This window comes from Canis lupus, chromosome 17 (genome assembly GCF_011100685.1).
Source record: "Canis lupus familiaris isolate Mischka breed German Shepherd chromosome 17, alternate assembly UU_Cfam_GSD_1.0, whole genome shotgun sequence".
Lineage (NCBI taxonomy): Eukaryota > Metazoa > Chordata > Mammalia > Carnivora > Canidae > Canis > Canis lupus.
The window spans coordinates 1,944,917-1,972,219 of NC_049238.1; the positions used below are offsets into that span (position 1 = coordinate 1,944,917).

A 27,303-nucleotide genomic window follows, 5' to 3' on the forward strand; every position below is an offset into this window, starting at 1 on the left:
CATTATGCCGAGTGAAATAAATCAGAGAAAGACAAATAACCATGTGATTTCACTCTTGTGGAATCTAAAAAACAAATAAACAAACAAACAAAAAGCAGAAACAGACCCATAAAGACAGATAATAAACTGACAGTTGCCAGAGGGGCGGAGGGTAGGGGTAGAGTCACAATGGGGAAGGGCAGTGGGAGGGTCAGGGCTCCAGGGAGAGAGTGAAGAAGTCATGGGGATGGAAGGCAAAGCACATGGAGAATGACAGACGGTACTGTAACATTGTGTGGGGACAGGTGGCGGCCACACTTGTGGTGAGCACAGTGTAAGGTACAGGGAAGCTGAATCACAATGTGACACACCTAAAACTATTGTAACATTGGGTGTGAACTATACTCAAACTTGTAAAAATGGTTAAAAGAGTGTGGTTCACAAAAACACTAAAATGTCAAAAATGAAGACTTCTGAAATGCCATATTTTGTCTAACCTGTAACAGCCCTGACATAAGGAAATGTATACTGTCCCCAAGCACCAAAGGAAGGACATAACCCATATGGCTGAAGAAACCCCAGGGCATGAGGACAGGTGACACAGCAGGTACAGCAAGGCTGGCAAGGCCCCGGGGAAGAGCCGGTTGTGCAGCAGGGCACGGGTCAGGACAAAGCGGCATTGGGATGGACCCCGGAGCTCCTCAGAATCGCCTGCCCCACCAGGCCAAGCAAAGTTATTTCACTGTCTGTGATTTGACTTTCCATTCCCATCCCATCCCCTATCCACAACGGGGGCCCCAGTCTCAGGCCTAGCCTCTCCCAGGGACAAGAAGGGAAGAGGGGAAGGAGAAGACACCAGGTGGACAATTAACAAGGCAATCTTTCCTCCCTGCTTCTGTCACCGCTGATAACACCAACACTGTCCATCCCACGACCAGGCTGAACCCAATCCAGTAGCTCTGGCCCATGCATCTCCTTTATTTCAGTATCCAGGCAGTCTTCTATGTGTCTGCCATGCCCACGTCCTGTGGGCCCCATTCCTACTGAGGGGTAGGTGGAAGCCCTAGAGGCATCACGAATGAAGCACACCAGGACACACCGCGAGGGCCCCCAAAATCAGCCGTGGAACAACATGGAAGTGAGACAAGACCCTCTCCCCAAACCTGGACAGGGTAAGTGCCTCCCAGAACAAGATCCAGAGGTTCCCAAGTGCCAGGAAAACCAGAATCTGAGTGAGAAAAGGCAGCACCAAGATGAATCCGTATCGGCAGTATTTGACAGGGTTTTAAGGCAGCCAGTAAGAAAAATGCCACAACGGGCAAGTGTTACTCAAAACCAAAAAGAAAAGACAACAAAAAAGAAAACCTCACCAGTGGGATAGAAGATATGGAACCAAATGGAAATCTGTAACTGAAAAATACAGTAACCAAAATGTAAAACCTCAGTGGATGGGTTCAACAGCAGAATGAATATGACAGAGGAAAGAATCCATGATTTTGAAGACAGAACAATAGAAAATAGCTCGATTACCAGAGAGAAAACAGAGTAAACAAACAAACAGACTCTGAAAGCTGAAAGCGGAGGAGCCAACACTCACAACCAAGAGGTCACAGGGCAGGTCAGGGACAGCAGGGCTGCGAGACACCTGCAGAAACACAGGCTGCAAACTCCCAGGTTTGGTAAAAGACACTGCATCCAGATTCAAGAAACCGAGAAAATCCCAAACAGGGTAACCCCAGAGAAAGCCTTCCTGAGACGTGTCATAATTAGACACGTGGAAACAGGAGACACGGGAAGAGTGGGCGCATCATAGATGACCCTTCCCGACAGGACCACTGACGCTGTGATGGCAACTGTCCCATCAGGGGGCGTGGCGGCCACAGGAGGGGGCGCGAGGTTGTCCAGATGCCAGAAGTAGTAAGCTGCCCAAGGTGAGTTCTGTGGGCAGTGAAAACACCCTTTGGGAAGGAGGGGGGGATGAAGACATTCTCAGAAGGAGAACTGAGTGAATTTGCCACCAGCAGCCCCAGCCTCACATTGTGACTGGAGAAGGCCTCCCACTGCGGAACGGAAATTAGAACGGGTAAAAATCAGTGTGATGGACTATCCTTCTCCTCATGGTTCTTAAATTGTATTTGATGGCTGATGAAAAACCGTGACCCAGCACTGAGGGAAGACCGCAGGAGGACACAGGCCAAGGACACCAGCCCTGCGACACCCTGGCCGGGGGATCCTAGCCTCCAGAACGGTGGGGAAATTCATTCCCATTGTTTGAGCAAGAGAGAAAACATAATGTGTGTATATACACACGCACGTATACACACACATACATATGCATATGTATATAAAACACCACATCTGATGACCAATGAATATGGAGAAAACACTTCAGATAATTGTATTTTAAAGGTGGAAAGGGCAAAGGGACCTAATTACTTAAAGGTTCTATACGTCTTTCAACGTAGATTTGATACATGATATATGTGGATTGTAATACACTACACTACAGCAAACACTAAGTTGACAGCAGTATATTCAAAAACACTGCACATAAATCAAAATGAAATTTTATGAAATGTTCAAGAGAAGCAAGAGCAATGATCAATGGAGAGAAGAGACAAATAAGATGGTGGCCTTCAGCCCTGACATACCAATAATTTAAATGTAAATGATCTAAGTAGGTCAATTAAAAGACAAAGATGAGCAGAATGAACAAAACAAAAACACACACACATACAACCCAACTCCATACTGTGTACAAAACAAGTCAACCTCCAAAGCATGGTCCAGAGCACTGCGCCCAAAAGAGGCAGGGAGGGGAATGCGCACGGCGGCTGCCTGCCCAGGACCAGGGACGGGCCCCCAAAGGACAGACAGCTCCTGTGGGGGTGAGGCTTTAACTCACCAGCTCACACCTCCCTGCTCTTCTGATAACACCTGTGCTCCTTACTAGCAAGAGGGGAATCGTGATGGAGATGTGAGAGCAAACCAGGAGAGTCAGGAAAGGCCCGGCAACGTGGGTAAGAGCTTTGTGTAGACACGTCGTTGGAGGAGTCTGCTCCCTTGAACTGGACCTAACATGTGTGGCTCCAAGTCCTCACGACTGCAGCTTGCACGGAGGGCAGGAAGCTCCCTGTGACCCTTTACACTGCAATGTTCTGGCTCTCGCACAGCTCCTCTAGAGACAGGAGCAGCCAGCTGCCACCCCGGTAGGTAGGTGATGGTATCCACGGCGGGCAGGGGTCAAGCGGCACATCCCCAGCTTCTGTCCGAAAGCAGGGATGAGGAGCCATTTAGATATTAGGAGCACGTCCTTGGTACAGAACTAAGGTCAGGAAACAGCATTTCAGGGATCACTGAAGGCTGACTACAGCACATAGATGTTTGCTGTGTCTTCTTCTCTAGAACCTAAAGAACATAAATGGTTTCCAAAGAACAGGATATTTAAGATATTGCAAAAACTTCGTCTTTTAATGTTTTCGTTAGAACAGAAACATCAGTAAGTCTTCAAAGGCTTCTAAAAGCTTTGATAATTTAAAAATAAAAAGTTCATCTGAACTTTACAGTAAGTTTGTATCACAGTACACGTAACATACAAGGTCTTTAGGGCACGGTCGTACTTGGGGAGGATACCTCTCCTACCTCACGCATATTTAAGATCATTTTTTTTAATCTATTAAACTTTGGTACTATAAGTTTTTATGCCTCGTACAATCCTAAATTTTTTATGCTTCTTTCCCCCAAAACATCAGGCTTTTTTTTCAAATAAACAAATCAGTCTAAGTTTTCCACACATAGGAGAAATCATCACAGGGTAGGGGGTGGGAATGGTAGATTTCTCTCGGAAATTTGATTCTGATATGTTATCTTGGAGATCCCGAGCAAATGAATTCCTCTGAACCTCTATTTCCTTATCTATAAAATGGGGAATATGAAGATGTCTACACTCAGATTACCAGAAATACCACATCGAAATAGCCTGACAAGTAAAAAAAAAAAAAAAAGAAATAGCCTGACAAGTGTTTTGAAAATTGCAGAGCAGCATGTGATCTAACCAGGTCACCATCTGTGTTCAGGCGGAAGCATCTCCAGCACCAGAAGTGTCCGGACCTTAGATGCTTCAGTAGCTGAGAGACCAGGAACAGAACAGGATTTTATTCTCCTTGCTCTTATGTTTTACACTCCCAGATTAATCTGGTTTCCAAAAGTTATGGATAAGATTTTCAGAAACAGACTAACTACTGGCGTGCCTGAGTGGCTCACGCAGTTAAGCCTCTGACTCTTGACCTCCGCTCAGGTCTTGATCTAGGGGTCATGAGTTCAAGCCCCGTGTTGGGTTCCGTGCTGGGCTTGGAGCCTATATAAAAACAAAATAAAACAAAACACTAATTATTAATTCCTTATCTTTTAGCAACCCTTCCCTACATGCAGTTTGCTACTTTTTTAGATAATTTTTTTTTCTTTTTTAGATAAATTACCTGGGCTTTGTAACTAACATAGATTTTTACAGAAAGCCTATACTGGTTTGGAAATCTATGTAGATCTCATCCTGATGCCATTCCATCCAAGACCAGCTCCTATAAACAGTCAAGGCATCTGTTATAAATAAGACATTACAGTAAGATTCTTCATAGATTCTTTCTTCAAAATCAAATGTAGAACTCATGCAGAGACCCCAAACTCCTGAATTCTTCAAAGTATCATCAACTTCTTATGAAAGCATCTTGCCAATCCTGATGTAGGTCAGTAACCAAAGGCACGAGTTACTGAATGTGGCAAACCCAACACACTTTCAACAATTTAGGGATAACGGAAAGGATTTGTTTTCACAGGTTAGAAAACATTTTTTAAAAGTAATTATAAACAGTGTTCTTTTCCTTTGGGCGGGGAGGGGGGTGGTTAAGTACAAACAAACCCAAGAGGGCAAGAACTTGGAACCGTCCACACTCAGAACACACAGGAGGCAGTCGAGTACTTCAAACCCAGAAGCGAACCAACATTCCCCAAGAACAGTCTGTGTCTCTTTCTTCCACGCACTTAAGTCAACAGACGCTGAGACTCGGGGGTGGGGGGGAGGCACCTGCTACCAACCCCCATTTTACCACCTCCGCTTAGAACATGGGCACAACGTGGGATCTGCAGGTATGCAGGGCTGGACGGGGTTTGAAGGACAGTCACAGAAGCCCGAGCCATTGGCATCTGCTGCACACTCCAGGAACAGAACAAATTGGGGGGGGGGGGGTCTCCTGTGTCTCTGGATGACAGACGGCTGCAGCTCCTCACCCTGCTGCTCTCACTGGCTGGCCCAAAAACAGTGCTCCCCCCCGTCAGACAGCTGAAGACAGCGCTCTCAAGTGGGCCCCTCTCCCTCCACGAAGCAAACTGAGGCCACCCTCTCTCTGTGGCAGAGACTGCGGCATCCCAGGTGTGCCCTGACGTCTCGTCCCACCAACCCCAGCCGCCACGCCCCAGTCAACAAAGGCGACCTTTGCTGACTTCTGGGGGGCTGTGGTGTAAAACAGTTTCCTGGAAAAGAAAACCACTAGTCTGGCCACGTCCTCCCTAAGGAGAGAAAGCTTACTTCCAAAGTGTGTGGTTCATTTTTTGGATCCAATTACAGGACTTTGTGGAGATCTTCTTAAAAATGCTCTATGATATTCCAAGTCCAGTTTCCCTAGATCCTCCCAAAAGCTAACTTCTGCCATTCAGGGCTTGCTCATCCTTTTCAGCGCGCATTTCCAACACACCACAAGCTTCGAGCTTTGCCCCGGCAAAGGGTGAGAGTCCCAGAGGATCACTGGGCAGGGGCCGTGACAACCCAGGGCAGACACCAAGGCAGGTACCCAGAGAAGAGCGCACGGCCTGCTGCCCACCTGCCGTCCAGGCCCAAAGGCACCTCGGTAATCGAGGTTCCTCCGTCACGGGACCTGCCAAGCAGCATGCACTGCTCCCAGCCCCTCTGCTGCCACCTCGTGTGACCTTCACGTGCCTGGGAGGTTAAGGCCAAGCATGTGTTTCCAGGGGAGGCCTGTGGCGGGGCCGGGGGCACTGGCCCCACGTTACACAGAACCAAGCAAGCTCCACAAGCTGATCGGCCAGGGTGCCGAGGGAGACAGCTCCAGCAGGCCAGACGGGCAACTGAGGTCCATTCCCTGCTCCGTCTTCCTGGGCAACTCCTTGCAAAGACCTTGTCTAACGACGCCCGGGAGAGGCTCCCTGCTGGTGACCTGCCAAGTGCCTGGGACAGATGGCAGGAAATGCCCGAGGGGCATTGGGGTCTCCTGTTCACCTCAACTCTCACGGCCTCATTCCTCACCTGCCCCGCCCCTGGTCTCCCCAGAGCCGGGGGGGTCCTCACAAGGGTGTGGAGTCTCGGGAGGCTTGTTTCTGCCTACATACTCAGACCCAAAGCATGTGCTCCACCTGACATCCAGGTGGAATGATGTACGGGTCATTCTGGAACAAAGGATGATTCACAAACCTGCACCTTCACTTTCAGGTTTCCAAAGTAACACACTGTTCTTACACGCGGTTCCACTTTTCCCACAACACTGCCACACGAGATGACGTTGCTTCCTTGCGGATCGACCCCAACCTTTAACCCTGACTTCCTAAAACCTCTGAGGTTACAGCGGCTGCTGGTGGTTGGGGGTGGAGGGGAGATTTAAGTTTTGCTACTCAGCCTTCTTTGTTGTTAGAATTTTTCAGCAGGTATGTGATCACGTCTACAAAAACCTGTTTTTATGTAAACCAAAAATAAGATAAAAGCCCAAACATCAGGCCTCTTAAGAGCCCTTCCCGGGTGAGAGCCAGAGCAGCTCCTGCACGACTGGAGCCCGGCCTAAGCAGTGCCTCAGCCTCAGCGGCACAGGCCATGCCCACGTGGTCAGCAACCTGGGCGCACGGGTGACGCCCCCCGCAGGGCTGTCCCGCGAGTGCGCAGACGGGCACTCTGACCTCCAACTCCAGTCAGAGGCGGGCAGAAGGGCAGATGAGATGGTGCCCCTGCGAGAAGCAGCCCAGCCGTGAGACGCGGCTCCCGGTGCAGCCTGAGAGGGAGAAGGGCCAGGACCCCTGCCATTCCCTGCGCTATGTGGACAGCGGCACCTGCCTCAGTGACTGCCGCTACATCTCTGGTGTCCCAGGCTTAAGAACGTTCTAGATGGTTAGAGCTGCTTCGCCCACCGCCTCTGTCAAGCTGACAGCCACCTCCTCTTGACGACCCAGCGTCACTCCGGGTGGATGACACCTAAGCCTCCTGTGCCGTCCGTCAAGGGCTGCCAGACTGAAGAGTAAAAATAGTTCGCAGAGGGCGTAATTACACTAAAAATTACTCCTTATGTGTGTGAAATTCAAGTTTACTGAGGTGTCCTGCGTTTTCTCCGTCAGCCCTAGTTCTGCCGCACTCTCATCTGGGCCTCACCACAGATCTGGAAGAGAGGCAAACATGGCCCACCTGCCCAGGGGGCCAGCGACCCGGTGAGTCTCTCAAGTGCCCAGAGCCAGAGCCCGCCCGGCTCTACCTGCAGGGGCCAGACAAGCAGGGGTGCTGGGCCCAGAGACGGGAGGGCGCAGCGGGTGCCACAGGGTCCCCGCAGGCAGACACTTACCTGCGGGCAGAAGGTTTAAGGCGGGGAGCTGAGCATGAAAGGCAGCCGGAGAACCACAGAAGCGAGTGGGGGGCCCACCTGGGAGGCGGCGTGGGGAAGAGCGCGCAGGAGACAAGCACTCGGGACCAGCCCCTCACAGGACTCACATCGTCCCATCCCCGTAGTTGCAGTTCCACAGACGCAGGCCGAGCCTGAGAGGGTCTTCAGCACTCAGGGCCCACGCTGAGCTTCCTCCGCGGCCCACGGGGGAGCAGGGAGGGCTGCTGAGCAGCACAGCACCCAGCCCGGATCTGTTTTGAGGGGAAAGAGCCGGAGGGGTGGAATCTAAGCACGGAGATGAGACGGGAAGGCCCAGCTGGGCGTGCGGAGAAGGCAAGGGCGGGAAGCAGGCTCCCGGTGGGAGTGCGGGAGGAGGAGGGGGGGCTGAGACCTTCACCCTCACCCCGGGGTCAGCCGCCTCCCACCCCCACCCCCAGCCCCACGAGGCCCCAGGGACCCCGCGGGCTGAACCACGCCTGACCGCTGGGGCCCAGGAGGGCTCACTGGCGGGAGGCGCTCTGCTGGTCCTCTGCAGCAGAGCCGGGTGGGCCAGCATTCGGGGCACGGGGCCCACGCACCGGCCATCTGCCACACGGCTGGTGCTCCGTCAGCGCTTCGCGTTCTCATTTCCCGAGGACTCCATGCTGCCACGATCTACCGGCTTCCTGACGCATCACCTTCCTCTGCTGGAAAGCGCAACCTGGCCCTGACGTGGGACACTCTCCCGCAGATGCGGGGTGCCATGGGGAGCCGCGGGGGCGCCACACTGACTCCCGCGGCCAGTAACAGCAGCTGCCGCCCAGTCGCCCTCCCACGGGGCCACAAGAGGAGCCAAGCAGATCGCCAGTGATAGAGACAACTTCTAAAGAATCATAGCCTACCAACCCTATGCCACATCTGTTTACCTTTATTCTCCCATCCTGGGCCCACACTTTTTATTTTTAAATACTTTCTTCTGTCTTCCTGAAACGTTACCAGAGCACTGAGAAGGGTTTTCTCATTTTTGTAGTACTTGCGCTGTTTTTTAAAGGCTATTTTCACACAGTTTTACATCTGGCGAATCACAGGACCACAGAAGACGAGCATGACCTGGACGGAAGGAGCAGAAGCCGCAGCAGGGCAATCTCCCGGGCCCTGGGCACCCCCTCCTGTTCCTCGGTGATCTTTTGAAAATACAAGTCTGATCTCAAACCCCCCTGGCTCTGGGGTGGATATCTCCCTCCAAACTGCCCTTTGCGAGCCTCTGGCCACGCCCGCTCCGACCTACCCTAGCCCGCCCTGAGATGCTGCTGCCTGGCAGTCCTGCTCTCTGCAGGGCCAGCCAACGAGCATGCTCACCACCCCCGCCTGGCACTTCAGCTGCTGCTTGCAGGCCTGGGCTGCTCTGGCTACGTGGCCCCACCACTACGCCCCCCCAGGGCCTCCAACAAAGCAGGCTGCACACACAGAGCAGCTGATCCTCTGTAACACGCCCGTGGCCGCACCCCAGGCCTCCCTGCAGGGCCACCCGTCTCCCAAAGGTCCTTGGGCCAGATCTCCCCTGCCACACCCTGCTGCCCACACTCTCCAATCACAGCCCAGTCTCAACAGTAAGCGATTCAAAATGCCTCAGCGAAATAGATGGCGGGCCCCCAAGGTCTTAAAAACACAAAAGCGAAGCGTGTGCCACCTCACCAGGGAACTGGGTCGTGAAACGCCAAGAATGTATCGAGTGATGACAGGCAGGTTACCTGACATTTGGTCTGAGAACCTGATCGAGATGGAACCCCCTCCGCAAACCTCTTGCATAAATAAATGAATCAATCAATCAAATAATCCACGGCTGTTACGGGCTGAATTGTGGCCCGTGAAATTTACATGCGAGGCCATAACCCCCAGTATCTCAGAACGTGACTGTATTTGGGGACACAGCCTTTAAGTTAAATGCGGCCATCTGGGTGGGCTCTAATCCAATAGCTGATGTCCTGGCAGGAAGCGGAGGCGAAGACACAGAGGGACACCACGTGAGGGCACCAGGAGAAGGTGGCCATCCGCAAAACAAGGAGACAGGCCACGGAGAAGCCAAGCCTGCTCACTCCTCAGTCGTGGACTTCCAGCCTCCAGGGCTGGGAGAGAATACACGTCTGTTGTCTGGGCCCCTCAGTCTGGGGCACCTGCCACGGTGACCCGAGGAGACTAAGACAACAGCGAGACGCCTCTGTGCAAGGGGCATGGCCCTGAGACACAAGCATCCTGGGTCCGGGTCCTGGCCTCCCCGGGCCACGGCCTCTGCTGCCACAGGGGTGGGGGGAGGAGGGTGCGGCGGGGGCAGGGCACACACCACTAGCCTGGGGAAGAACAAAGCGAGGAACGTATCTGGGGTGGCGGGAGGAATCTGGCACAGTGTTTCGTACAGTGTTACTGGAAAAAATGAATTCAAATTGAGCTTTGTGTAAGCACCCCCTCGTGGCTTGAAACCTGGAGAAAGGACATAAAGGAAGCGCACTGATAAATGACGGAACGTTACTGTGAGGAGGTGTCCGGCGGGTGCTCTGGGGATCAAGTCTTATTTAACATCTTCATTAGTGATCTGGAAGGAGCAGTAAACAGCACATTAATTAAATTTCCAGATGATACTAAATTTGGAGGTGCTACAGAAAGTCAATGAGGACGGCGATACGACACAGATGGGATCCAAAGAGGTTAGTTAGGAGTGGAGACACAATACAGGATAAAAATCTCAAAAAAAAAAAAAAAAGAAGAAGAAGCTAATTAAAAACATGCCCCGTGTTCTGGAATTCTAGCTCCTGTAAGATAACGGCCTAGGAACAGCGCAGGCGTCCTTGTGGTCTGAGCTCTGCCCACTCGAGCCCTCGTGTTGGAAGCCAGGAGTCCCGGGGACTCCGCAAGGCTCAGAGGGCCCCTGGCAATCAGAATTCTCCCGACCTGCTGTTCACAGCTCGGAAGCTCACACACACTTGGTAACACGGCAGCATGAATCCGCAAAAGCCTGGGTTTTTGTGCAAACCCAGGCTGCGCGGATACCTCTGAGGACGTCTGCGGCTCCCGCACCCGCGCCTGGAAAGACAGGAGGCCCCGGTGGCAGGCACCCTGCGCCTACGGGAACACGCCGGGGACAGGAAGGCAACGGGACCAGCGCCGGCCACACCGCAGCGGGGTCTGTAAACGTACCTGGACGTCCGAAGGGGTGAAGGGCCTGCGCCTAACACCTGCCGTCTCGTGGCCGCTCAGCTCCAGCACCTGCCTGGCACCACACACACGGCTCCCAGGTGGCCCGGGCGAGCCCTAACCTCGCAACGAAGGGGAGAGAAGGGCTGCGGCCCAGACGCCCGCGACCAGCACGCTGCCAGCCTGCAGGCACCACACTCCTCCCGGGCCCGGAGGAGACGCCCGTAACAGAGCCCAGCAGCGCAGGTGCTGCCCCGTGCCCATGGCCGGGAACAAGCGCCGGGCCCAGCGCGGGACGGCTAAACAGATTACACGCACCCCCGCACACACACACACACTCACACTCACACACACACTGAAACAGGGCTGTGCCGTACACACCCGACCTTCCGTCTGTCGCGTGGACGGGCGTTACAGTAACGAATGAGTCACAGGGAGAAAGGCAACTGCCCCAGGATCTCACACGCGAATCCGACACAAAAGAGCCGTGGGCGCACCACAGGGCGCTGCCGGGGGGCGGCGGGGGGGTGAGGAGCGGGGCCGAGGCTGGGCTCCCTCACGGGGCAGAACCCGCGCCGCCAGGGCCCACGTGCTCGGCGCCGCCCGCGAAGTGCCCAGGTGCGTCCTGGGAGCTCGCCGCGGAGCCGCGCGGGTGGGTCGGGGCTCCCGGGCGGAGGGGCAGCCCGGGTCCTGAGGACTCTTGCGGGCTTTACTACTGCGGTGCGTGTCACTGCCACCCCAACACCCTGCGCAAACATTTTAAATAAACGTACAGACTAGATAATCCACATAAGGCACGTGGCCCGCGGCCGGGGCCCAAGCCTCCGTGATGAAGCCCCTCCGCCGTCTCCACGCTCACGGCGCCTCTGGGCGCGGGCGGCCGCGGGGACCACGGCGGGAGGACCAGGGCCCGCGAGACACCCCCACCCCGCGCAGGCCTCTCCGTGGCTCCCCTACGCCCCCGGCTCCTCGCGCTCCACGCGCACAGCACACACATCACGCTCTCCACACTCACAGCACACGCCTTGTGCTCTCCACACACCCCACACACACAGCACACGCTCCACACTTGCCACGTACCCTCAGTAGTCAGCACACACTCCTCACACTCTCCACACCCCAACACACATTCAGCACATAACACAAACCACGCAGCCTCAACAAACATTCACGCTCGACTCCACGCACACCCACGCGCACGGCGCACACCCCACCGCAGGCCCATCTGGGCTCCCGCCTCCAGAACGAGCTCCTCGGCAGCACCTCAGCGCGCCGGCCCTGCTCTCGTTCGTCCCGGGCACGCGGGGGCACACCACACGTTTAAGCGTTAACGTGGAACACAGAACGCTTCCGTTTCCGAAATGCTGTCCCGGGGATGCGTGACAGTGGGAGGCAGGCAGTGGCCGCCAGGTGCTCTCACGGCCCCGCCGCGCCACCCCGCCCCGGGCCTGCAGGGCTCCCCGGACGGGCTCCCCGGGGCAGCGGTCCCGCGACACCCTCCCCCTCTTCCTCTCCCGTTCCCGCGCCCCGGGACCCCGGAAGACCTAGCTGTCGCCTGCCCCGACCGAGCGTGCGCGTGTGCACCGAGGCGGCGGCGGCCCCTCTCTCCCGATCTGTGCGGAGGGTACCAAGGAAGTGGTCACCAGAGACAGACGGTTGTGTGCCTCGGAAATGACGGGACTTGTGGTCACGCGCCTCCCGGGCCCGGCACTCCAGTTGGCTCCCGGCCTGACAATGGCCCCGAAGGCCGCGGTTGTCCCCGGCTCCCAGGCGCCGGCCCTCGCGGACTCGTGGCCATTTGCTCAGAATTATGGTCTCTCACAGAGAGGCCTTCGAAGAATTCCTTTCCAAGGAAAAGCTGCTTCCTCCCTTAGCTTATTTTCATAAGAGAACCGCTTAAAGTCAAAAAATGCAATTTTCTAATCTGATGCAGAGATAAACGGGAAATTGCAGCTTTAAACAGAAACCCCAGTGTTCTGGTCCGCTGCTACCAGAAAGCCCTGGGCTGCGGGCTCTGGGGAGCCCCGGGAACCGTCCAGGGCCGCCCCTCAACTCCACACAGCGGGACAGGCGGCAGACCTCGAACCAGGTGGGCTCAGAACACCACCTGCAGGCTCCCCACCAAGGCGGTGGCCCCCGGAACCCAAGGAGCTGAGGCCGCTCCCAACTCGCTCCTTGGGGAAACCTCCGCCCAGCCCCCCGACGCACCTGGGCCGTGCTTCGTAGTGTCCTCCTAAGAGCCCAAAGGATACTGGTTCCTCTTTAAGATTAGCTGTTCTCACAGGCCATTATCAGAGCATCCATGCCTCACGGAGCAGAGGCCAAGCCCCGACCACGGAGCAGCCCACGGCAGGGCGCGGCCCGGGCTGGGATTCTGGGATTCTGAGCCACCGCCCCGCCCCGTTCCTCGCCCCCCTACTGCTCAGTGTGCTGCCTTGGCCTCGGGACTGGCGTGGAGGTCAGGCTGCACACACGTGGGAAGGATCTAAAAGTGGTTTGAAGCCGAGCTAACCAAACCGGCTCCCGTCAGCACCGTCTCTACATCTGCCCTGTGGGACGCAGTTCTGCTGCCTGGTACCCGGTGTCTCATCTCTCTGTCCTCAACTTTCCGTGCTACGTCTTGAGTACAACAGAAATTCAAGCAATCAATCACAATAATTTTAAAATGTGGAATGACTACAAATGCCTAAAGCTGGAGATTCTTAGTTAAATCCATCTGTGACCTCGGAATGAACTAGTAGGATCGAAAACAGCCCTACTGTGCACCGAACTCCAACTGACAGGCTGTCTGGACCAGTGAGGACACCACCGGGGGCCATAACCCAGGGCCCAGAGGAAGTGACCCAGGAAGTGATCCACATCACGGCCACTGTTACTGTAGCAGCTGCAGATGACAGAGGGACAGTTTGGCCACAATGACTAGTTTAAACACAAGTCCTCACTGTCACCACATCAAATCTGTAAATTAAAAGCAGCAAACGTCATTCACACGCAGGAACAATAAATCCCGCATAACCTCCGGCTCTTGCAGGGATTCTGAAATTGACAGATAAGCTACATTACGCCATGGTTCCTTTCTGTGCTTAAAAAAAGAAAAAAAAAGAAAAGAAAAAAAAATCAAGAAATCAAAACAAAACCCTGGCCACAGATGACCACAAATAGTCTCTGGGAATGACACAATCTCATCCCACCATTGCGAGGATTCCATATGACATGTCAGGAAGCCTGGAATGGCAAGTGCTCTGCCTAAGAGAGGTCAGAGAGCCAGAATCCTGCCCCAGATACAGTGGCCAGGAAGGAGTCATCATTTTCTACCAGAAGCAACATTAATAACATCACCTAGTAGCACACTTGAACACTGTCCTGATCTGGGCCCCACATCAACAAAGCTGGAAAGAAAACCAAAGCTCAAACTCTTCTGCAGACCAGCTGACAGATGAGAAGGTCACAGCTCAAGGCTCAGGATACTGACCAAGGCCATCCTGGATGACCTAGTAAGAAGCCCCAGTATGGATCGCCAAGAAGACCCTGCTTGGGCCTGGTGCACCACCCTGGCTCATTCATGAGTCGGACAGGAAGTTATCCACAGATGTTAGGGAATCTCAGAGAGAGAGAGGGAGAGGGAGGAAGGGAGGGAGGGGGAGAGGGGCAGAGGGGCAGGGAGGGAGAGGGGGGGAGAGAGAGAGAGAGAGAGAGAGAGAGAGGATGTGCAAAAGGAAGCTGGGTCTCAGGAAAGGAACACCACCTGACCTACTTAGGGCCCTTTGGATTTGGCAAAGGGAAGTGAAGGCAGAAGCCAGGACCATGGGATGTGTGCAGGGGAAGGGCCAGTGTCACAAGGCTTTCGTGTCATACTTGAGGCTTCAGCCCCCCGCCCCCACCCCACCCGCCCCTCAGCACAGAGCCTTCACTGGGCCACGCCAACGCCAGCAGGAACATGGGAAGACGCTCTAGACTGTCATGTGTTGGCCTAACAGATCCGAGGACATTATCAGAAGCCTCGTGTGGTGTTAAGGGGTCCATGTAAACATTGCATTCCACTCCAGAACATACCTATGTTCATTTTAGGCTAAAAGTAATGCTTTCATTACTTAAACAGAATAAACATTCCAGAAAGACATACCACATTCATCCTGTACCCTCCAGGGCCCCTGGCATCTACCTCTGATGGTTCCTTACCCCAAATTAAGAAGCTCCCACAGTGATGGGAGTGGGAAGGATGGAGTGGGAAGCTGTGAGCCTCAACGAAGTCTGTGCTAAGGATGACTCTGAGGAGCTCTGGGGACTATGTGCCCAAGGGCTCCTATGGCAGCTAACCACCAACACAAAGGAGGCCACAGCTGCAGCGAGGCCCAGGCACTGCCACCCATCACTCCTGGTATGAAACTGTCAGGGTTAGGACACTCTCAGGACAGTCCCCCAAGTCCTGCTCTAAGCTGGGGCCTCGGGGATGCAGCTCCTTCTCCTGCTCCAACCTGGGGCCACCGTGGGCATGGATGCTGCTCTAACATACATCACCTGACATTTCCCCAACTCCTGTCTTTCAAATAATGGTGTAGCTCAGACTGTGCCCATTTTATAGATGGAAACCCCAAAGGTCACCTGACAGGTCCAGGATCACAGAGCTGGGAAACAGCAGGGCAGCAAACTCGCCTGACCCGGGCTCTTTCCACTGCCCATGTCCCAAGTGGCCGAGCTGCCTCTGCTGGCCGCCGTGGTCCCTGCTCCCCTGTAATGGAGAACTACTGGGAAGTAACTGGAACTATATGGCAGAAATCACCAGACCACTCTGTATTTGGTTCCTTTTTCAATTTTTCACTCTGACATTAGGCCTAATTCACAAACTACTGCATGAGCTGTGCAAAGCAGCACCTGTGTCTAGTATAAGGTGGAGGACGTGGGGCAGAGGGGACGCCGGTCTCCTTCCTCCCAGGATGCTGTCCCCCCTCGGAGCACAGAGAAAATTCAGCATTATCTTGGCCGGGCCTCCTCCCACCTCCTCACTCACTGCATCTCAGCACGCTCTGTCCTAGGAAGCCTACTACGTCTCATCAAACCTCACTGAGACTAGTATTTCAATTCTACTTAAATTAACCAATTCAACCCATAAGTATTTTCTGAGCAGCTATTACATAGCTATATAACTGATCTTCCAAACTGAGCCACTTTTTTTCCCTAATAGTTCATTTTTAAGTAATCTCTACACCCGGACATGGGGCTCGAACTCCCAACAGCACACTCCACAAACTGAGCAGGCCAGGAGCTCCAACACTGATCACTTTGAAGGGAAGAGTGTGCTGACCAGGAGGGCACAGGACAGGAGGCGTAGACCTCACCGGCTCAGGAGGCTGCAGGCACAGAGGTGAACGGGGCACATGTGCTGGGGCCTTTGGGTATCCACTGCCAGCAAGAGGCCCCACGAACACAGGCCGGAATGTCATGCCAGCGCCCCTGAGTCGTGAGTCCAGCCGGAGGCCGGGATAGGAGAGGAGAGCTTCCGTGAGGAGGCACTTTCGGGGGCAATGGGAGCTCAGGATATGTGGGAGGGAGAGCATAAGCCGGTGAGGCATGGGAAGGCAGAGGCTCGGGGGGCCCTGGGGAGACACGGAGATGCCCCCTCCAAAGGACATTTGCACCTGGGATCCGGCCATGCTCCCTGCTGCTTCCGGGGGCCTCGAGGGTTCCCCCCCCGCCCCCCCCCCCCCCCCCCCCCCCCCCCCCCCCCCGCTGCCCAGCAGCCTGGGGACCGGGGCCGGGGACTGAGCTCAGTACTTGCCAGGGTAGGAACACCCATCCACCCGGGGCACCTTAGTGAGATGCCAGCTGTGAACCCCATTCTACCTTTTCAAGCAAGGTCTTCATGTCTGGGACGGTATTTAGAAAAACATCTGAGAAATGCAGGAAAGCTTTTCAGAAGGCATCAGGCTAGGACACAGCCAACGGGTACCCAGGAGGGGATGGTGGTGGGAGGGACCAGAGTGACAAGGAGGGCACAGAGGAGGACGCTGGTGCCCCCTGCTGCCCAAGAAGGGGCCAAAGGGAGCAGTGAGCAAGCACACACACAGGCACACCCACACACCCCAGACACACACACACAGGCACACACGACAGACAGGATGCACAGACACATACAACAGACATGGCACACACACACAGATGCACCCGACAGGATGCACATGACAGATGTAGCAGACACAGGACAGACACGACACACATGCAGGCACACATGACATATATAACAGACACAGGACACACACGTGCAGGACACACGCAGGCACACTGGACACATGTAACAGACACAACAGACACAGTGGCATAAGTAGACACACAAAAACAGACACACACTCATTCAGAAAAAAGGAAATTAAAGTGGCAAAGTCACAGTTTTTAAACAGCCAACCTATGAAGTTCATCTGACGCACAGACTTTTCTCAAGGAACCTCTAGTGCACCCGCCTGAGGACAGGAGGGCTGACGCCCCAGAGAAGCCCCTGGGGAGGTAGAGCCAGGTGGGGAGGGAGGCAGTCTGAACACCTGCAGCTTGGAGGCAAAGCAGCAGAGAACACGCGCCCGCCTTGCCGCGATGACCACGACGCCTTGGGACGAAGGCTTTCCTTCCGGAGGACACGCTGGCCTATGTCCCGAGGGGCCCCCTCGCCTGTCCCCACCCCTGCTCCATACCCAGCTGGCCCTGTGCTCCACTGCGGCACAGACGCCCAGCCCCGCCAGGCTCTGGAGCCCCGATGAAACGGCCTCCATCCTCCCACATGCCCTCGTGTTGCCTCTGCGGTGACGCATTTCTTGTGAAACTATCAGAAAGAAAAGCTAGAGTTGGGTTTTTTTAAATCTTCATTAGGCAGAAAAAGTTCCAGAAGAGTTCAGTGTCCATCCAACCCTGCCCCCAGCACCCAGACTCCAAGGTTCTCATCATCATCCCAGGTGACGGCTAAAATCACATTGTCATCTGCTCCTTGCACGACACAGATGTCAGCTAGCCCATGTGGGTGCAGAGTCTGGTCTGAAAGAGTCTGCATGTTTAGATTGCCAACAAGAAGCTCGGCCTGCACGTAGCAGCTACTTCGGTTGTGCGAGGGGAACTGAATCCTGCTGCTTACCATCCCTCCTGAGTAGAACAATGGAAGGTACGGAGGGAGCTCTTCTCATCTGCATTTTCAGAAATGAGCTGTGAGTTGGGGCACCCGGTGGCTCAGTCGGTTGAGCGTCTGACTCTTGGTTTCAGCTCAGGTCCTGCTCTCAGGGTCAGGGGATCAAGTCCCGCGTCAGGCTCTGCACCCAGCACAGTCTGCTTGGGATTCTCTTTCTCCCTCTCCCTCTGCCCTCCTCCGCCCCACGCGTGCTTTCTCTCCAAGATGAACAAATGAATCTTTTTTAAAAAATGAGCTGTAAGTTAATCCAATTCTCCACATTCACATACAAGGCCATCGTGATGTCCCAGGGTGTGTGTGTGTGCAGAGCACCAGAGTTCCACCGCAGTGCAGACTTCATCAATGTGCAGACATTTTTTTAGCCTATTATCATATATGGATATAATTTAGACACGGTTGTTCATAGAAAACACAACTTCCTAGATTTCTCAAGAAGAGGCCACCACTCAAAGGGGACTCCACATCTTAGGATGCCAAAGCCCACGTCTCCATGGGTCCTCCCTCCTTTCCCCCAATGAGATCCACGGAGAAGGGTTTCTAGACTCATGTGAACAGGGACACGATAACAGCTTTAAGTGAGGACAAGTCTCTGCTAGAAGCAGGTCCCTATTAGAGGTTCTGGGAGGTTGGTGCCTGGACCTGCTCCACCACCACCCATCGGCCCTCCTTCCTACTCCCCACCCTCCCTGCCCCTGGCAGCCCCCTCCTCGGGGGGGGGGGGGGGGGAGGGCACAACTCAGGGTGTGAGACACACAGCTCAGAGGCTCCTGGGCTTTCGATTAAAGGATGCTACTACCACTGTCTAAAATATGGTGCAAACCCATGGAAACAAGGATGGGCCACAGCAGAGCGGGGACACGCACAAGAGGGGCAGCAGGGCAGCCAGGACACCTGTGTCTATGCAGTGCTCACAAACATGAGCCAGACGATGAGCAGGATGGGGAGTACGTGCTGACACCCGCACACGGCCCTCAGCAGCCCAGACACTGAGACATGGAGAGCAGGACACAACACAAATTCGCGGGAAGATAAAGAGCAAAGTGGACTTGTGGTCTTCACACAAAGATCCACTGAAGCAATGGTGATGACCTGATTCCTATCCTAACCCACATCAGTGAGGCTCTGGGTCTAACCCACATCTAAGGAGCCGCAGGGCAGAAGCCTCAAATTGGTGGGGAGCTCGGTGTAAAGGACAGACCATAAGTGTCTGGGTACAAACGTGTGCAGTCGCTCTGCAGCCTTCTGTGCACGAAGTCAGCGTGGTGAGCACAGATCCTTGCTCCAAGTTCTTCGACGGGTGTTTGAACTGGACCGGCTGGGCCTAATCCCGGGACCAGAACTTGCACAGACAGCCTGGTGTGGATCAGATGTGGACTGGAGAGGGGCAGGGAGGGCGAGGAGGGGCGGGGAATAGCAGGGCAGCTCCTTCCCGGTGAGGGGAGAAAGAAGGTGCTCCCGGCACCTCCCCACCTCCCCATCTCACCCCCTCCCCACTTCACCCAGGCAAAGAGCCTGCGCTGCAGGCCTGGAATGTGTTAAGTCCTGCCTGTGAGCAGGAAAAGCTGAGCTTTGCCATGAAACAGTCATCTTTGTCCCCAGAAAGGCTGACCTGGGAGGCAAGCCTGGCACAGGGGGCTGACCACCATGGAGGAGCAGTGGCAGGGGGTGCGGATCCTGACGAGGACCTGAGATGCAGGTGGCCCGATGACGTGCTCCCCTCCACCCCACCCCCGAGCTGTGGACAAACAGGGCAAGACCAGCACTTCAAGCCACAGCCACTCACAGCCCCGGGGACCGAGCACAGGGTCAGCAGACAGCCAGCAAGCCCCCACCAAGGCCGGGACACAGCGGCGCCAGGACCTCCCAGGCCGGGTCGCCCCAGATGGTGGGGAATGTATTTGTGGCGCTTCCCCACGCAGCCTACAGAAGGATACTGAACCCAGTGCCAAGCCAGGGGACACAGTCTTCGAGAATCTGAACAGCCTGTTAGAAGCCACGGGCACACAGAGGATGCTGCCAGTGAAGGTTCAGAGGGAGGGGAATGTTCTGGAAACAGGAGGGAGGGTCCCTGTTAGGAGGTGGCAGAAACAGAAGCGGGGCAGCGGGCTGGGTGGACCAAGGGTCCCGCGTGGAGAGCGAGGTGGCGCTTGGCCTGTGTCTGGCTGTAGATTGTGGAAGGTGACAGAAGGAACAAGGGAGTCACCGTGAGAACAAAGGAACCCAGATGTGAGACTTGAGGGCTTTGACGTGCTCAGCCCCACTGGCAGGAACACCGGCTAACACTCAGAGACTTGCTGCTGGAAAGCGCCGCAGAGAGAATAGGCTAAACCCTCAAGACCAACAGGCCAGGGTGCAGGGACAGGAAGTTCCAGCTGGAGGGTCAGACAGAGGCTGGGCAGAGAGGGAGAGGGTCTTCTCCCCCCGGCAAGCACCAGGGGAGACAAGAGACCATCTCAGGAAGACCTGGGGGTACGGCTTGGTGTATGGACTGCAGAACCTGCCTCACAAGACCCTGCCAGCCTGCACCAGACACAGGTGGCTACGTGGCCCACATGTGCCCGCAGGGGTGAGCTGGTGGTGTCCCTGGCTGCACCTGCCAGCTGCCCCATGAAGGACAAAGGAGGGCCGGCGGGCAGGGCTGAGATGGACCTGGGGCCACTGCAGGCCCTCCAGTGGCGTCTGCCCTAGGAATGGCCATGGCCAGTGGCTCCTCTGACCTCCCATTCTCCTGTTTGAACATTATGTAAGCAGCTATCACCCCACACCTGTCCCAGAGCCATGTGACGGGCAGATGACTTCATAGCTTCACGGGTCAGCAGGTGAGGAAAGAACGTGCGGCAGGCAGTGACCCCAATGGCACATTATACCCAGAAGCCAGATGCATGCCTGGAGCTGACCCAAGGCTGCTGCTGCCCTTGTGGCCAAGAATCCAGAGGTGACAAGTATGCTCTGCATAGATGAGGTCGTGGCCCCTGGGGAAGCAGGTGCCGCTCACATATGCAGGGGCCCGGATGTCACCCCTAGCGCGACACCTTTTTGCAATCTGCTCCTATGAGTACAGGCAAGACCCGTGACCGACCTGCTTCTGACAGGATATGAGAAAGGTGGTGGGATGTCACTCCTGTCATTCCGCCGTGTTCTATGGCAAAGGTAAAATTCAGGTCAGCTGATCTTAAGTTCATCTAAAGGGAAATTGGTCACAAAAGTTTGAAAGTCACTTTTCCAGAAGAGGACCAACTGCACTTTCATTTGCAGACCTCTGGCTATCTCTACCTAAGGAAGGCTGCCAAGCTCCCCTGTTGGGGGTGAAGGCGGCAGCAGCAGCACCAGGGGGATGGGGGATGGCAGACCCGCAGCCATGTGGCCTGACATGCAGTACGGGATGCCGTCCAGCACAGGGAGGCGACGCAAACCACCATCAGCAAGGGCGCTGGGTCGTGGGGGCAGGTAAGTGTGAAGGCTGTTGCGTCCCAGATACGCTACTGGCAGCACCGCCTCCGTCCCTGTAGGCTGCATGGGGCAACCTTGCCCCGCCCCACACTGCGCTGCTGGGGGCATGGCAAGTCCGAGCGGGCTCCCAGGGAGGCTGTTCCCAGCCAGCGAAGGCGCCAGTCCACGCTAGGAATAACAGGAGTAAGAGGTAAAGAACACAAGGGGCTGGGGGCAGCGGGAAGACCTTTCAGAAAACAACTTTTCTGCCTTTAACAGCGTTAAAAACATAAAGATTAGGCGTGACGTGAACTAGAAAGCCACAGAGGGAGAATCCCGGGGAGCAGCGTCTCAGCACGGGTTCCTAGCAGCAGGGCACCAGGCCGCCCAGAGCAGACAGACAGCCGTACACACAAGGCTGAGGCCAGGGCAGGAGAGAGGAGACGGCAGGCGGCGCCTGTGGGCAGACGCGCACAACACCCAGACGTACCTGGTGTGCGGAAGACCGAAGGAAACATTTTAGAGACGACCTGGCACAAAACAGACTTTATTCCGGCTTACAGAGAAAGATGCAATGGGGGATCTTTCCCCAAAGCCAGAACTTGAACACCAGTTATGGACAATGACAGAGAGAGGAGGAAGGAGGAAGACGCGCGGCCTGCCGGGCACTGGGTTGACACAAACGTCACGAGCCCCAGAGCCAAAAAGCACAGGTGGCAGATATTTATTAGAAGCATGGACTCCCAACACGCCTGTGCGCTGCACGCAGGGTGGGGTTACTGAAGAGCACCATCCCACACTCTCGTTACCCTGTAACTGTTACCATGCACACGTACACACAAATCGCTGCCCTCCGAGGGGCCCAGCTAACTAACACAGGAGGACACTGACCTCTGTCGTTTGAGAGCCTCCAGCATATCAGTCCCCAGCCCCGAGAGGTCAATGTGCCTGGAACAGCTCTGAGCCCGGCTTCCAGTCTCAGGCTGCGGGTCATATTCCCTGCAGCAAAGCGTCCACCTACAGCATCACGGCTTCCCTGTGAGTGCAGCACCTCTGCCCATCACTAACCCCGTAAGTCATGCGCTGACCCAGTGGCCACGTAAGCCCCAGGTTGCAGGTGCATAGAAACCCCGAGAACACTCACGTTTGTTGTAGCAGGTGGCCAGCACGCCTCTGTCCGCAGGACTGGTGCTGATGTGCCAGATCTCGCCCACCTGATGGAGGAGGACGTTTTTGTTGATAATGTTGTTTTCATCATCAAAATCTATGATGTGGATCTACAAATACAATGAAAAAGAACATCAGGACCTCACTTCCCATGTGCCTGAGTTAAACAGAGTGACTACAAAGAATAATCACATGCATCTTTAACATCTTTAATTAACTGTTACTGTTACCACACTGATGGTAGATACACTTCTGTGAGCTCACCTCCCTGTGTTCTTCTCAAAAGACAAGTCTGAAATCCCCACAGAGTAATTGGCTGGCACCAGGGCCAGAGTTGTCAAGGGTTGTGCCTAGGAGCCTAGAGCCTCTGAGGCCCGTGCATGGCTGTGGGGCACAAGGAGCGGTGCGAACAGAGCTGTGAGAACAGCACGCAGCCCAGGCCAGGAAGGAGCCTCGGTGAGGATGGTTACCCGTGGACGGTGGACTGCGGCAGCTTCTCCTCTACCTCTTTGTGGTATTTGTGATTTTGTGGGATTAATATGCATTACTTTGCAATCAGAACAAACAATAAATGCTGTTTTAAAAATGTTTCCATGAGACAGAACATGAGAGACTCCTAACTCTGGGAAACAAACAAGGAGTGGTGGAAAGGGAGGTGGGCGGGGGGTGGGGTGACTGGGTGACGGGCACTGAGGGGGACACTTGGAGGGATGAGCAATGGGTGTTATGCTATATGTTGGCAAATTGAACTCCAATAAAAAATAAAAACTAAAAATAAATATAAAAATGTTTCCATGACACCCAGAAGCCTCTTTGTGCCATGCGTGGCCCAGTGGGCCTGGTGCCTGTCTTCACTGCTTCCTCTTATGCCCAGTGTTAACAGAACAATAATCACCGGTCCCTGGAAGGGATAGCTCTGGACTCAGGATTCAAACCCCACATGGACACCGCAAGCCTGTGTGACTGTGCGTCCGTGCAACACTGAAGATAAAGATTACAAGAAACACCACGGTGAAGCCAGTGCACGCTCGGGCCTCCCCTCGCCTCTGCAGGAAGAGATGAATAACCATTCCTGTTACTTTTATTTCTAAAACTTCTTTCAGGAGCACCTGGGTGGCTCAGTGGTTGAGCATCTGACTTGGGCTCAGGTCGTGACCCCGGGGTCCTGGGATCGAATCCCACATCCAACTCCCTGCAGGGAGCCTGCTCCTCCCTCTGCCTCTCTGTGTGTCTCTCAAGAATAAATAAATAAAACCTTCAAATAAATAAATACATAAATAAAACTGCTGCCTGAGCGGCTCCGTCAGTGAAGCGTCTGTCTTCTGCTCAGGTCAGCATCTCGGGGTCCTGAGATTGAGCCTGGCATTGGCATCAGACTCCCTGTTCAGCAGGAGTCTGACTGTCCCTCTGCCCCTGCCCCTGTCCCTCCCCTGTGTGACCACCCTCTCTCCCTGTCTCTCAAATAATTTTTTTAAATAAATAAATAAATAAAACTGCTTTTGGTAAGTTTTTCCCTCCACATGAGAGAATTTTACCTGTAAATATTTTCTCCCTCCATGGACATGTTACACATTTAAAAAAGCCATCAATAATTACTAAATAATTGATTCCTGAGAAAAATCTTTGGCAGTACTTACTAAGGTTAAACATGCACATGTCCTACGTCCGTACCTACTGCTGGCTCTATACCCAGCTGACACATGGGCAAAGGACACGCACCAAAGAGCTCACGGCAGCTTCGTTCATGATGCTGCACCAAGAGCGGTGCACAGCCCAGATGTCCATCTACAGTGGGACGGGAAAGTAAGCGGTGGCATATCTGTAAAACAGGCCGCAGGGGCTGTCAGTGATGGTGGTGGCGGTCCTGCAGGCATGGGGTGGGTGTCAGTGTGTGCATGAGTGTGTAAAAGGTGTCAGACTGGCTACTTTAGACACATGGAGTGTGGGCACATTACACCTTACACACAAATCCACTAGAGTGAGTATAACCACAAAATTCAAAAGTGAGAAAAAATCATTCTTTATTGTATCTCATGACATTAACATTTAAAATAAGAATTCTGTGAGGCTGATTGAATGGTGACAACGCACCCTGGGAAGGCTGTGGTAAAATCGGTACACATCGTACATTTGAATAATTCTTTCTAAAGATTTATTATAACCTGTAAATAGAAACTACATAAATGTTGAAATTGATATAATTTGATTTCTTAAAACCTGTCCCAGAGAATGAATGAACAACAAGAAAATTATGGAGTATTATATAGTTTTAAAAATCATGAAAAAGACGGGGCAGGGCACCTGGGTGGCTCAGTCAATGGAGTGTCTGACTCTTGGTCTGGGCTCAGGTCATGATCTCAGGGTCATGGGATCTCAGCGGGGAGTCTGCTACTCCCTCTCCCTCTGCCCCTCCTCCCCACATGTACACACTCTCTTTCAAATAAATAAAATCTTCTTTAAAAATCATGATAAAGAGCAATTATAAATACCAAAAATACTATGAAAGCATTAAAGTTTACAAGCAGAATATAAAATGGCACGCAATTATATAAAAGTCAATGTGAACACAGACTACTAGGCAATATACAAAATCTGGAATAACTTTTGTGTTGTTAGGGTAATGAGTAAATGTTTTTCTTCATTATTTGACAGATTTCCTACTTATCTGGAAATCCATTAGGACTGAAAACATGAATGAATGCGCTGAAATGCACTTCTTTCCTGTTCCCTCCTTTTCTGTGCCTCTGCCGTGCACTAAAGGGCCAGGAGCCCCACACGGTGACACCACCAGAGCTCTGGCGTCAGAATTCCCGTGTGCTGGCTCCATCTGCCCACCCCAAAGCAAGCCTGCCGTCCCCTGCACTGACCCCCAGCGCCCTGCGCCCCAGCCTCTTCCCGCTGGCCCAGGACCCCTGGCTGCTGGGCTCTGCTGCCCAGCGCCCCCACCCCTGCTCCAGGCCGTGCTCACCTGGGGAAGGGCCTTCCCTCTCACAACCTTGCCAGGACACCCTTCCGTCACCAAGAACATGCTGTCCACAGGCTCCAAGGCCTGACCCAAAGTTCCTCTAGGCTCCTTTCTACACCTCCGGGCACACGGACAGAGCAGGAAGGAGGGCCAAGCCCAAGACCCCCCCCAAGTCCTCCTCTCCTAGTCTGACACGCACTGATACTACGGCCCTTAACCTTCATCTGCAAGCCTGACAGTCTAAGGTTCTTCCACGTAGCATCACTCACAGTGGGTTCGTGGGCAGGCCCACAGAACACATCTTCATGAAATGTTATGTTCAGGAAGGACTGTAAGACGCCAGGACAATGAAGAGATGGGTCATAACAGCCAAGAGGTACATGGGCCAGGCACGGTGCTATTCGACGCACATGATTTCTACTAATCCTTAACAGAGCCACGTGCACCATTAGCCACAGTCCACAGGTAGAGGAACCCAGGCCTCAAAGGTGAAGCCGGGTGTCTCATTCAGTTAGAAACAGCATTCCAGAGCAGGTGCTCTGAAGCCCCAGGCCATCCGGGGTGCACGGAGGCTCCCCACTCTCCCCTGGGCTTTGCAGCAGGTGAGCAGAAATCAGCTTCTGACTTCAGAGGAGATCAAGGCTCCAACTGTCTGTCCTCAGGGCACGACCCACTCCCCAGCTTACGCTGGACACACAAAGAAATACAAGGAGGAATACATTTATGCAGCTCCAGCCCAGTTATGAAGACAATCCCAAGACAACACTGTAACTCGTGAGTGCAAAAGATTATAGGGGCACAGAAGGAAGACCAATGAACACTGGCTAAGAGGGCCGGGCAGACGTGGTCATCTGGGTAGCGCTTCATCTTCACTTGATGTGCTTCACACCATATCTGAGTTTTTTAAATGTTTTAACAGCTTATAATGAAGACCAAACTCATCTATTTTGAATTACCATTATTAAATCTTTTACAGTCGGGTTTACTAGTGCAGGGTTACAGGCCCAGATGACTCTCTATATAAGAAGTTAGGAGGAAGAGTCATAAAATTCGTTAGGAAGCCCATAAAGATGTTCACGCTCGTCATCTTCCTGGAGAATCGGGCCTTAGAGAAGGGTGTCCCTTGTCCCTTGCCCACAGACCCTGGCTCCTCTGTGGCCTGGAGCCAGACTGGAGCCTGTCACTCCAGGCCATTGTACAGTCTCTCCACTTCATCTCTCCTCCTGAACTGAAGGTAAACAAATTCTTATGAATTTTTTTAAAAGAAAAAAATTTAATAATGGATAAAATTAGAAATAAAAACTTAAAAGCTCCCTTCTTAGGGAAAGCTAAGAATCCAGCGGCTTGGCTTAGCCACAGGCACGTCGTACTGTCGCTGGCTTTGGCCCATGAGCCATCAGGATAGATGGGTCCAGCCACCAGGATAAAGGACTGGGCTCGCCACCCTCAGCAGACTGTCATCCACAGAAAACGAATAGGCCGCCTCCAGGCAGGTCCTTAAGAAGCACACAGGACACCGCAGGTGGCTAGAGGCCTGAGAGAGCAAGTGGTTCGGATGGCCTCGTACCTCCGTGCTCTCTCCTCGTGGCTCTAGTCAGCACCCCTGAAACTCCGTCTCAGCATAGTCCGTTCAGCCTCAGGGGATACACGGGATGCCCAAGCGTCTGGGATCCGAGGACCTGCTTCCAGGCTTGATTATGCCACTTCCTGGCCACTTCACCCTGAGGAAGTCACTCGTTCTGAGTTCTTGCTTCAGCTTAAGTATATTTAGGAAAATGGAT

The 27,303-nt window shown here is 54.0% G+C and overlaps 1 protein-coding gene and 1 long non-coding RNA gene across 4 annotated transcripts in view; one reads left to right on the forward strand and one right to left on the reverse strand.

The window, feature by feature from the left end:
• The window catches only part of EIPR1 (EARP complex and GARP complex interacting protein 1), a 120,397-nt gene that overhangs the window by 73,507 nt on the left and 19,587 nt on the right, over positions 1–27,303 (reverse strand). Inside the window, exon 3 of one of the 3 annotated variants that reach the window (XM_038560678.1) lies at positions 22,535–22,667. In XM_038560678.1, coding sequence (XP_038416606.1) covers positions 22,535–22,667 — 133 coding nt within the window. Of the gene's footprint in view, positions 1–7,735; positions 7,761–22,534; positions 22,668–27,303 lie in introns of those variants that run through there. The other 2 variants (XM_038560680.1, XM_038560682.1) reach the window with 2 other exon arrangements.
• LOC111090461 lies at positions 246–9,415 on the forward strand. The gene is made up of 3 exons (XR_005371971.1): positions 246–1,910; positions 7,369–7,458; positions 8,264–9,415. It is a non-coding gene; the product is annotated as an uncharacterized LOC111090461 (long non-coding RNA).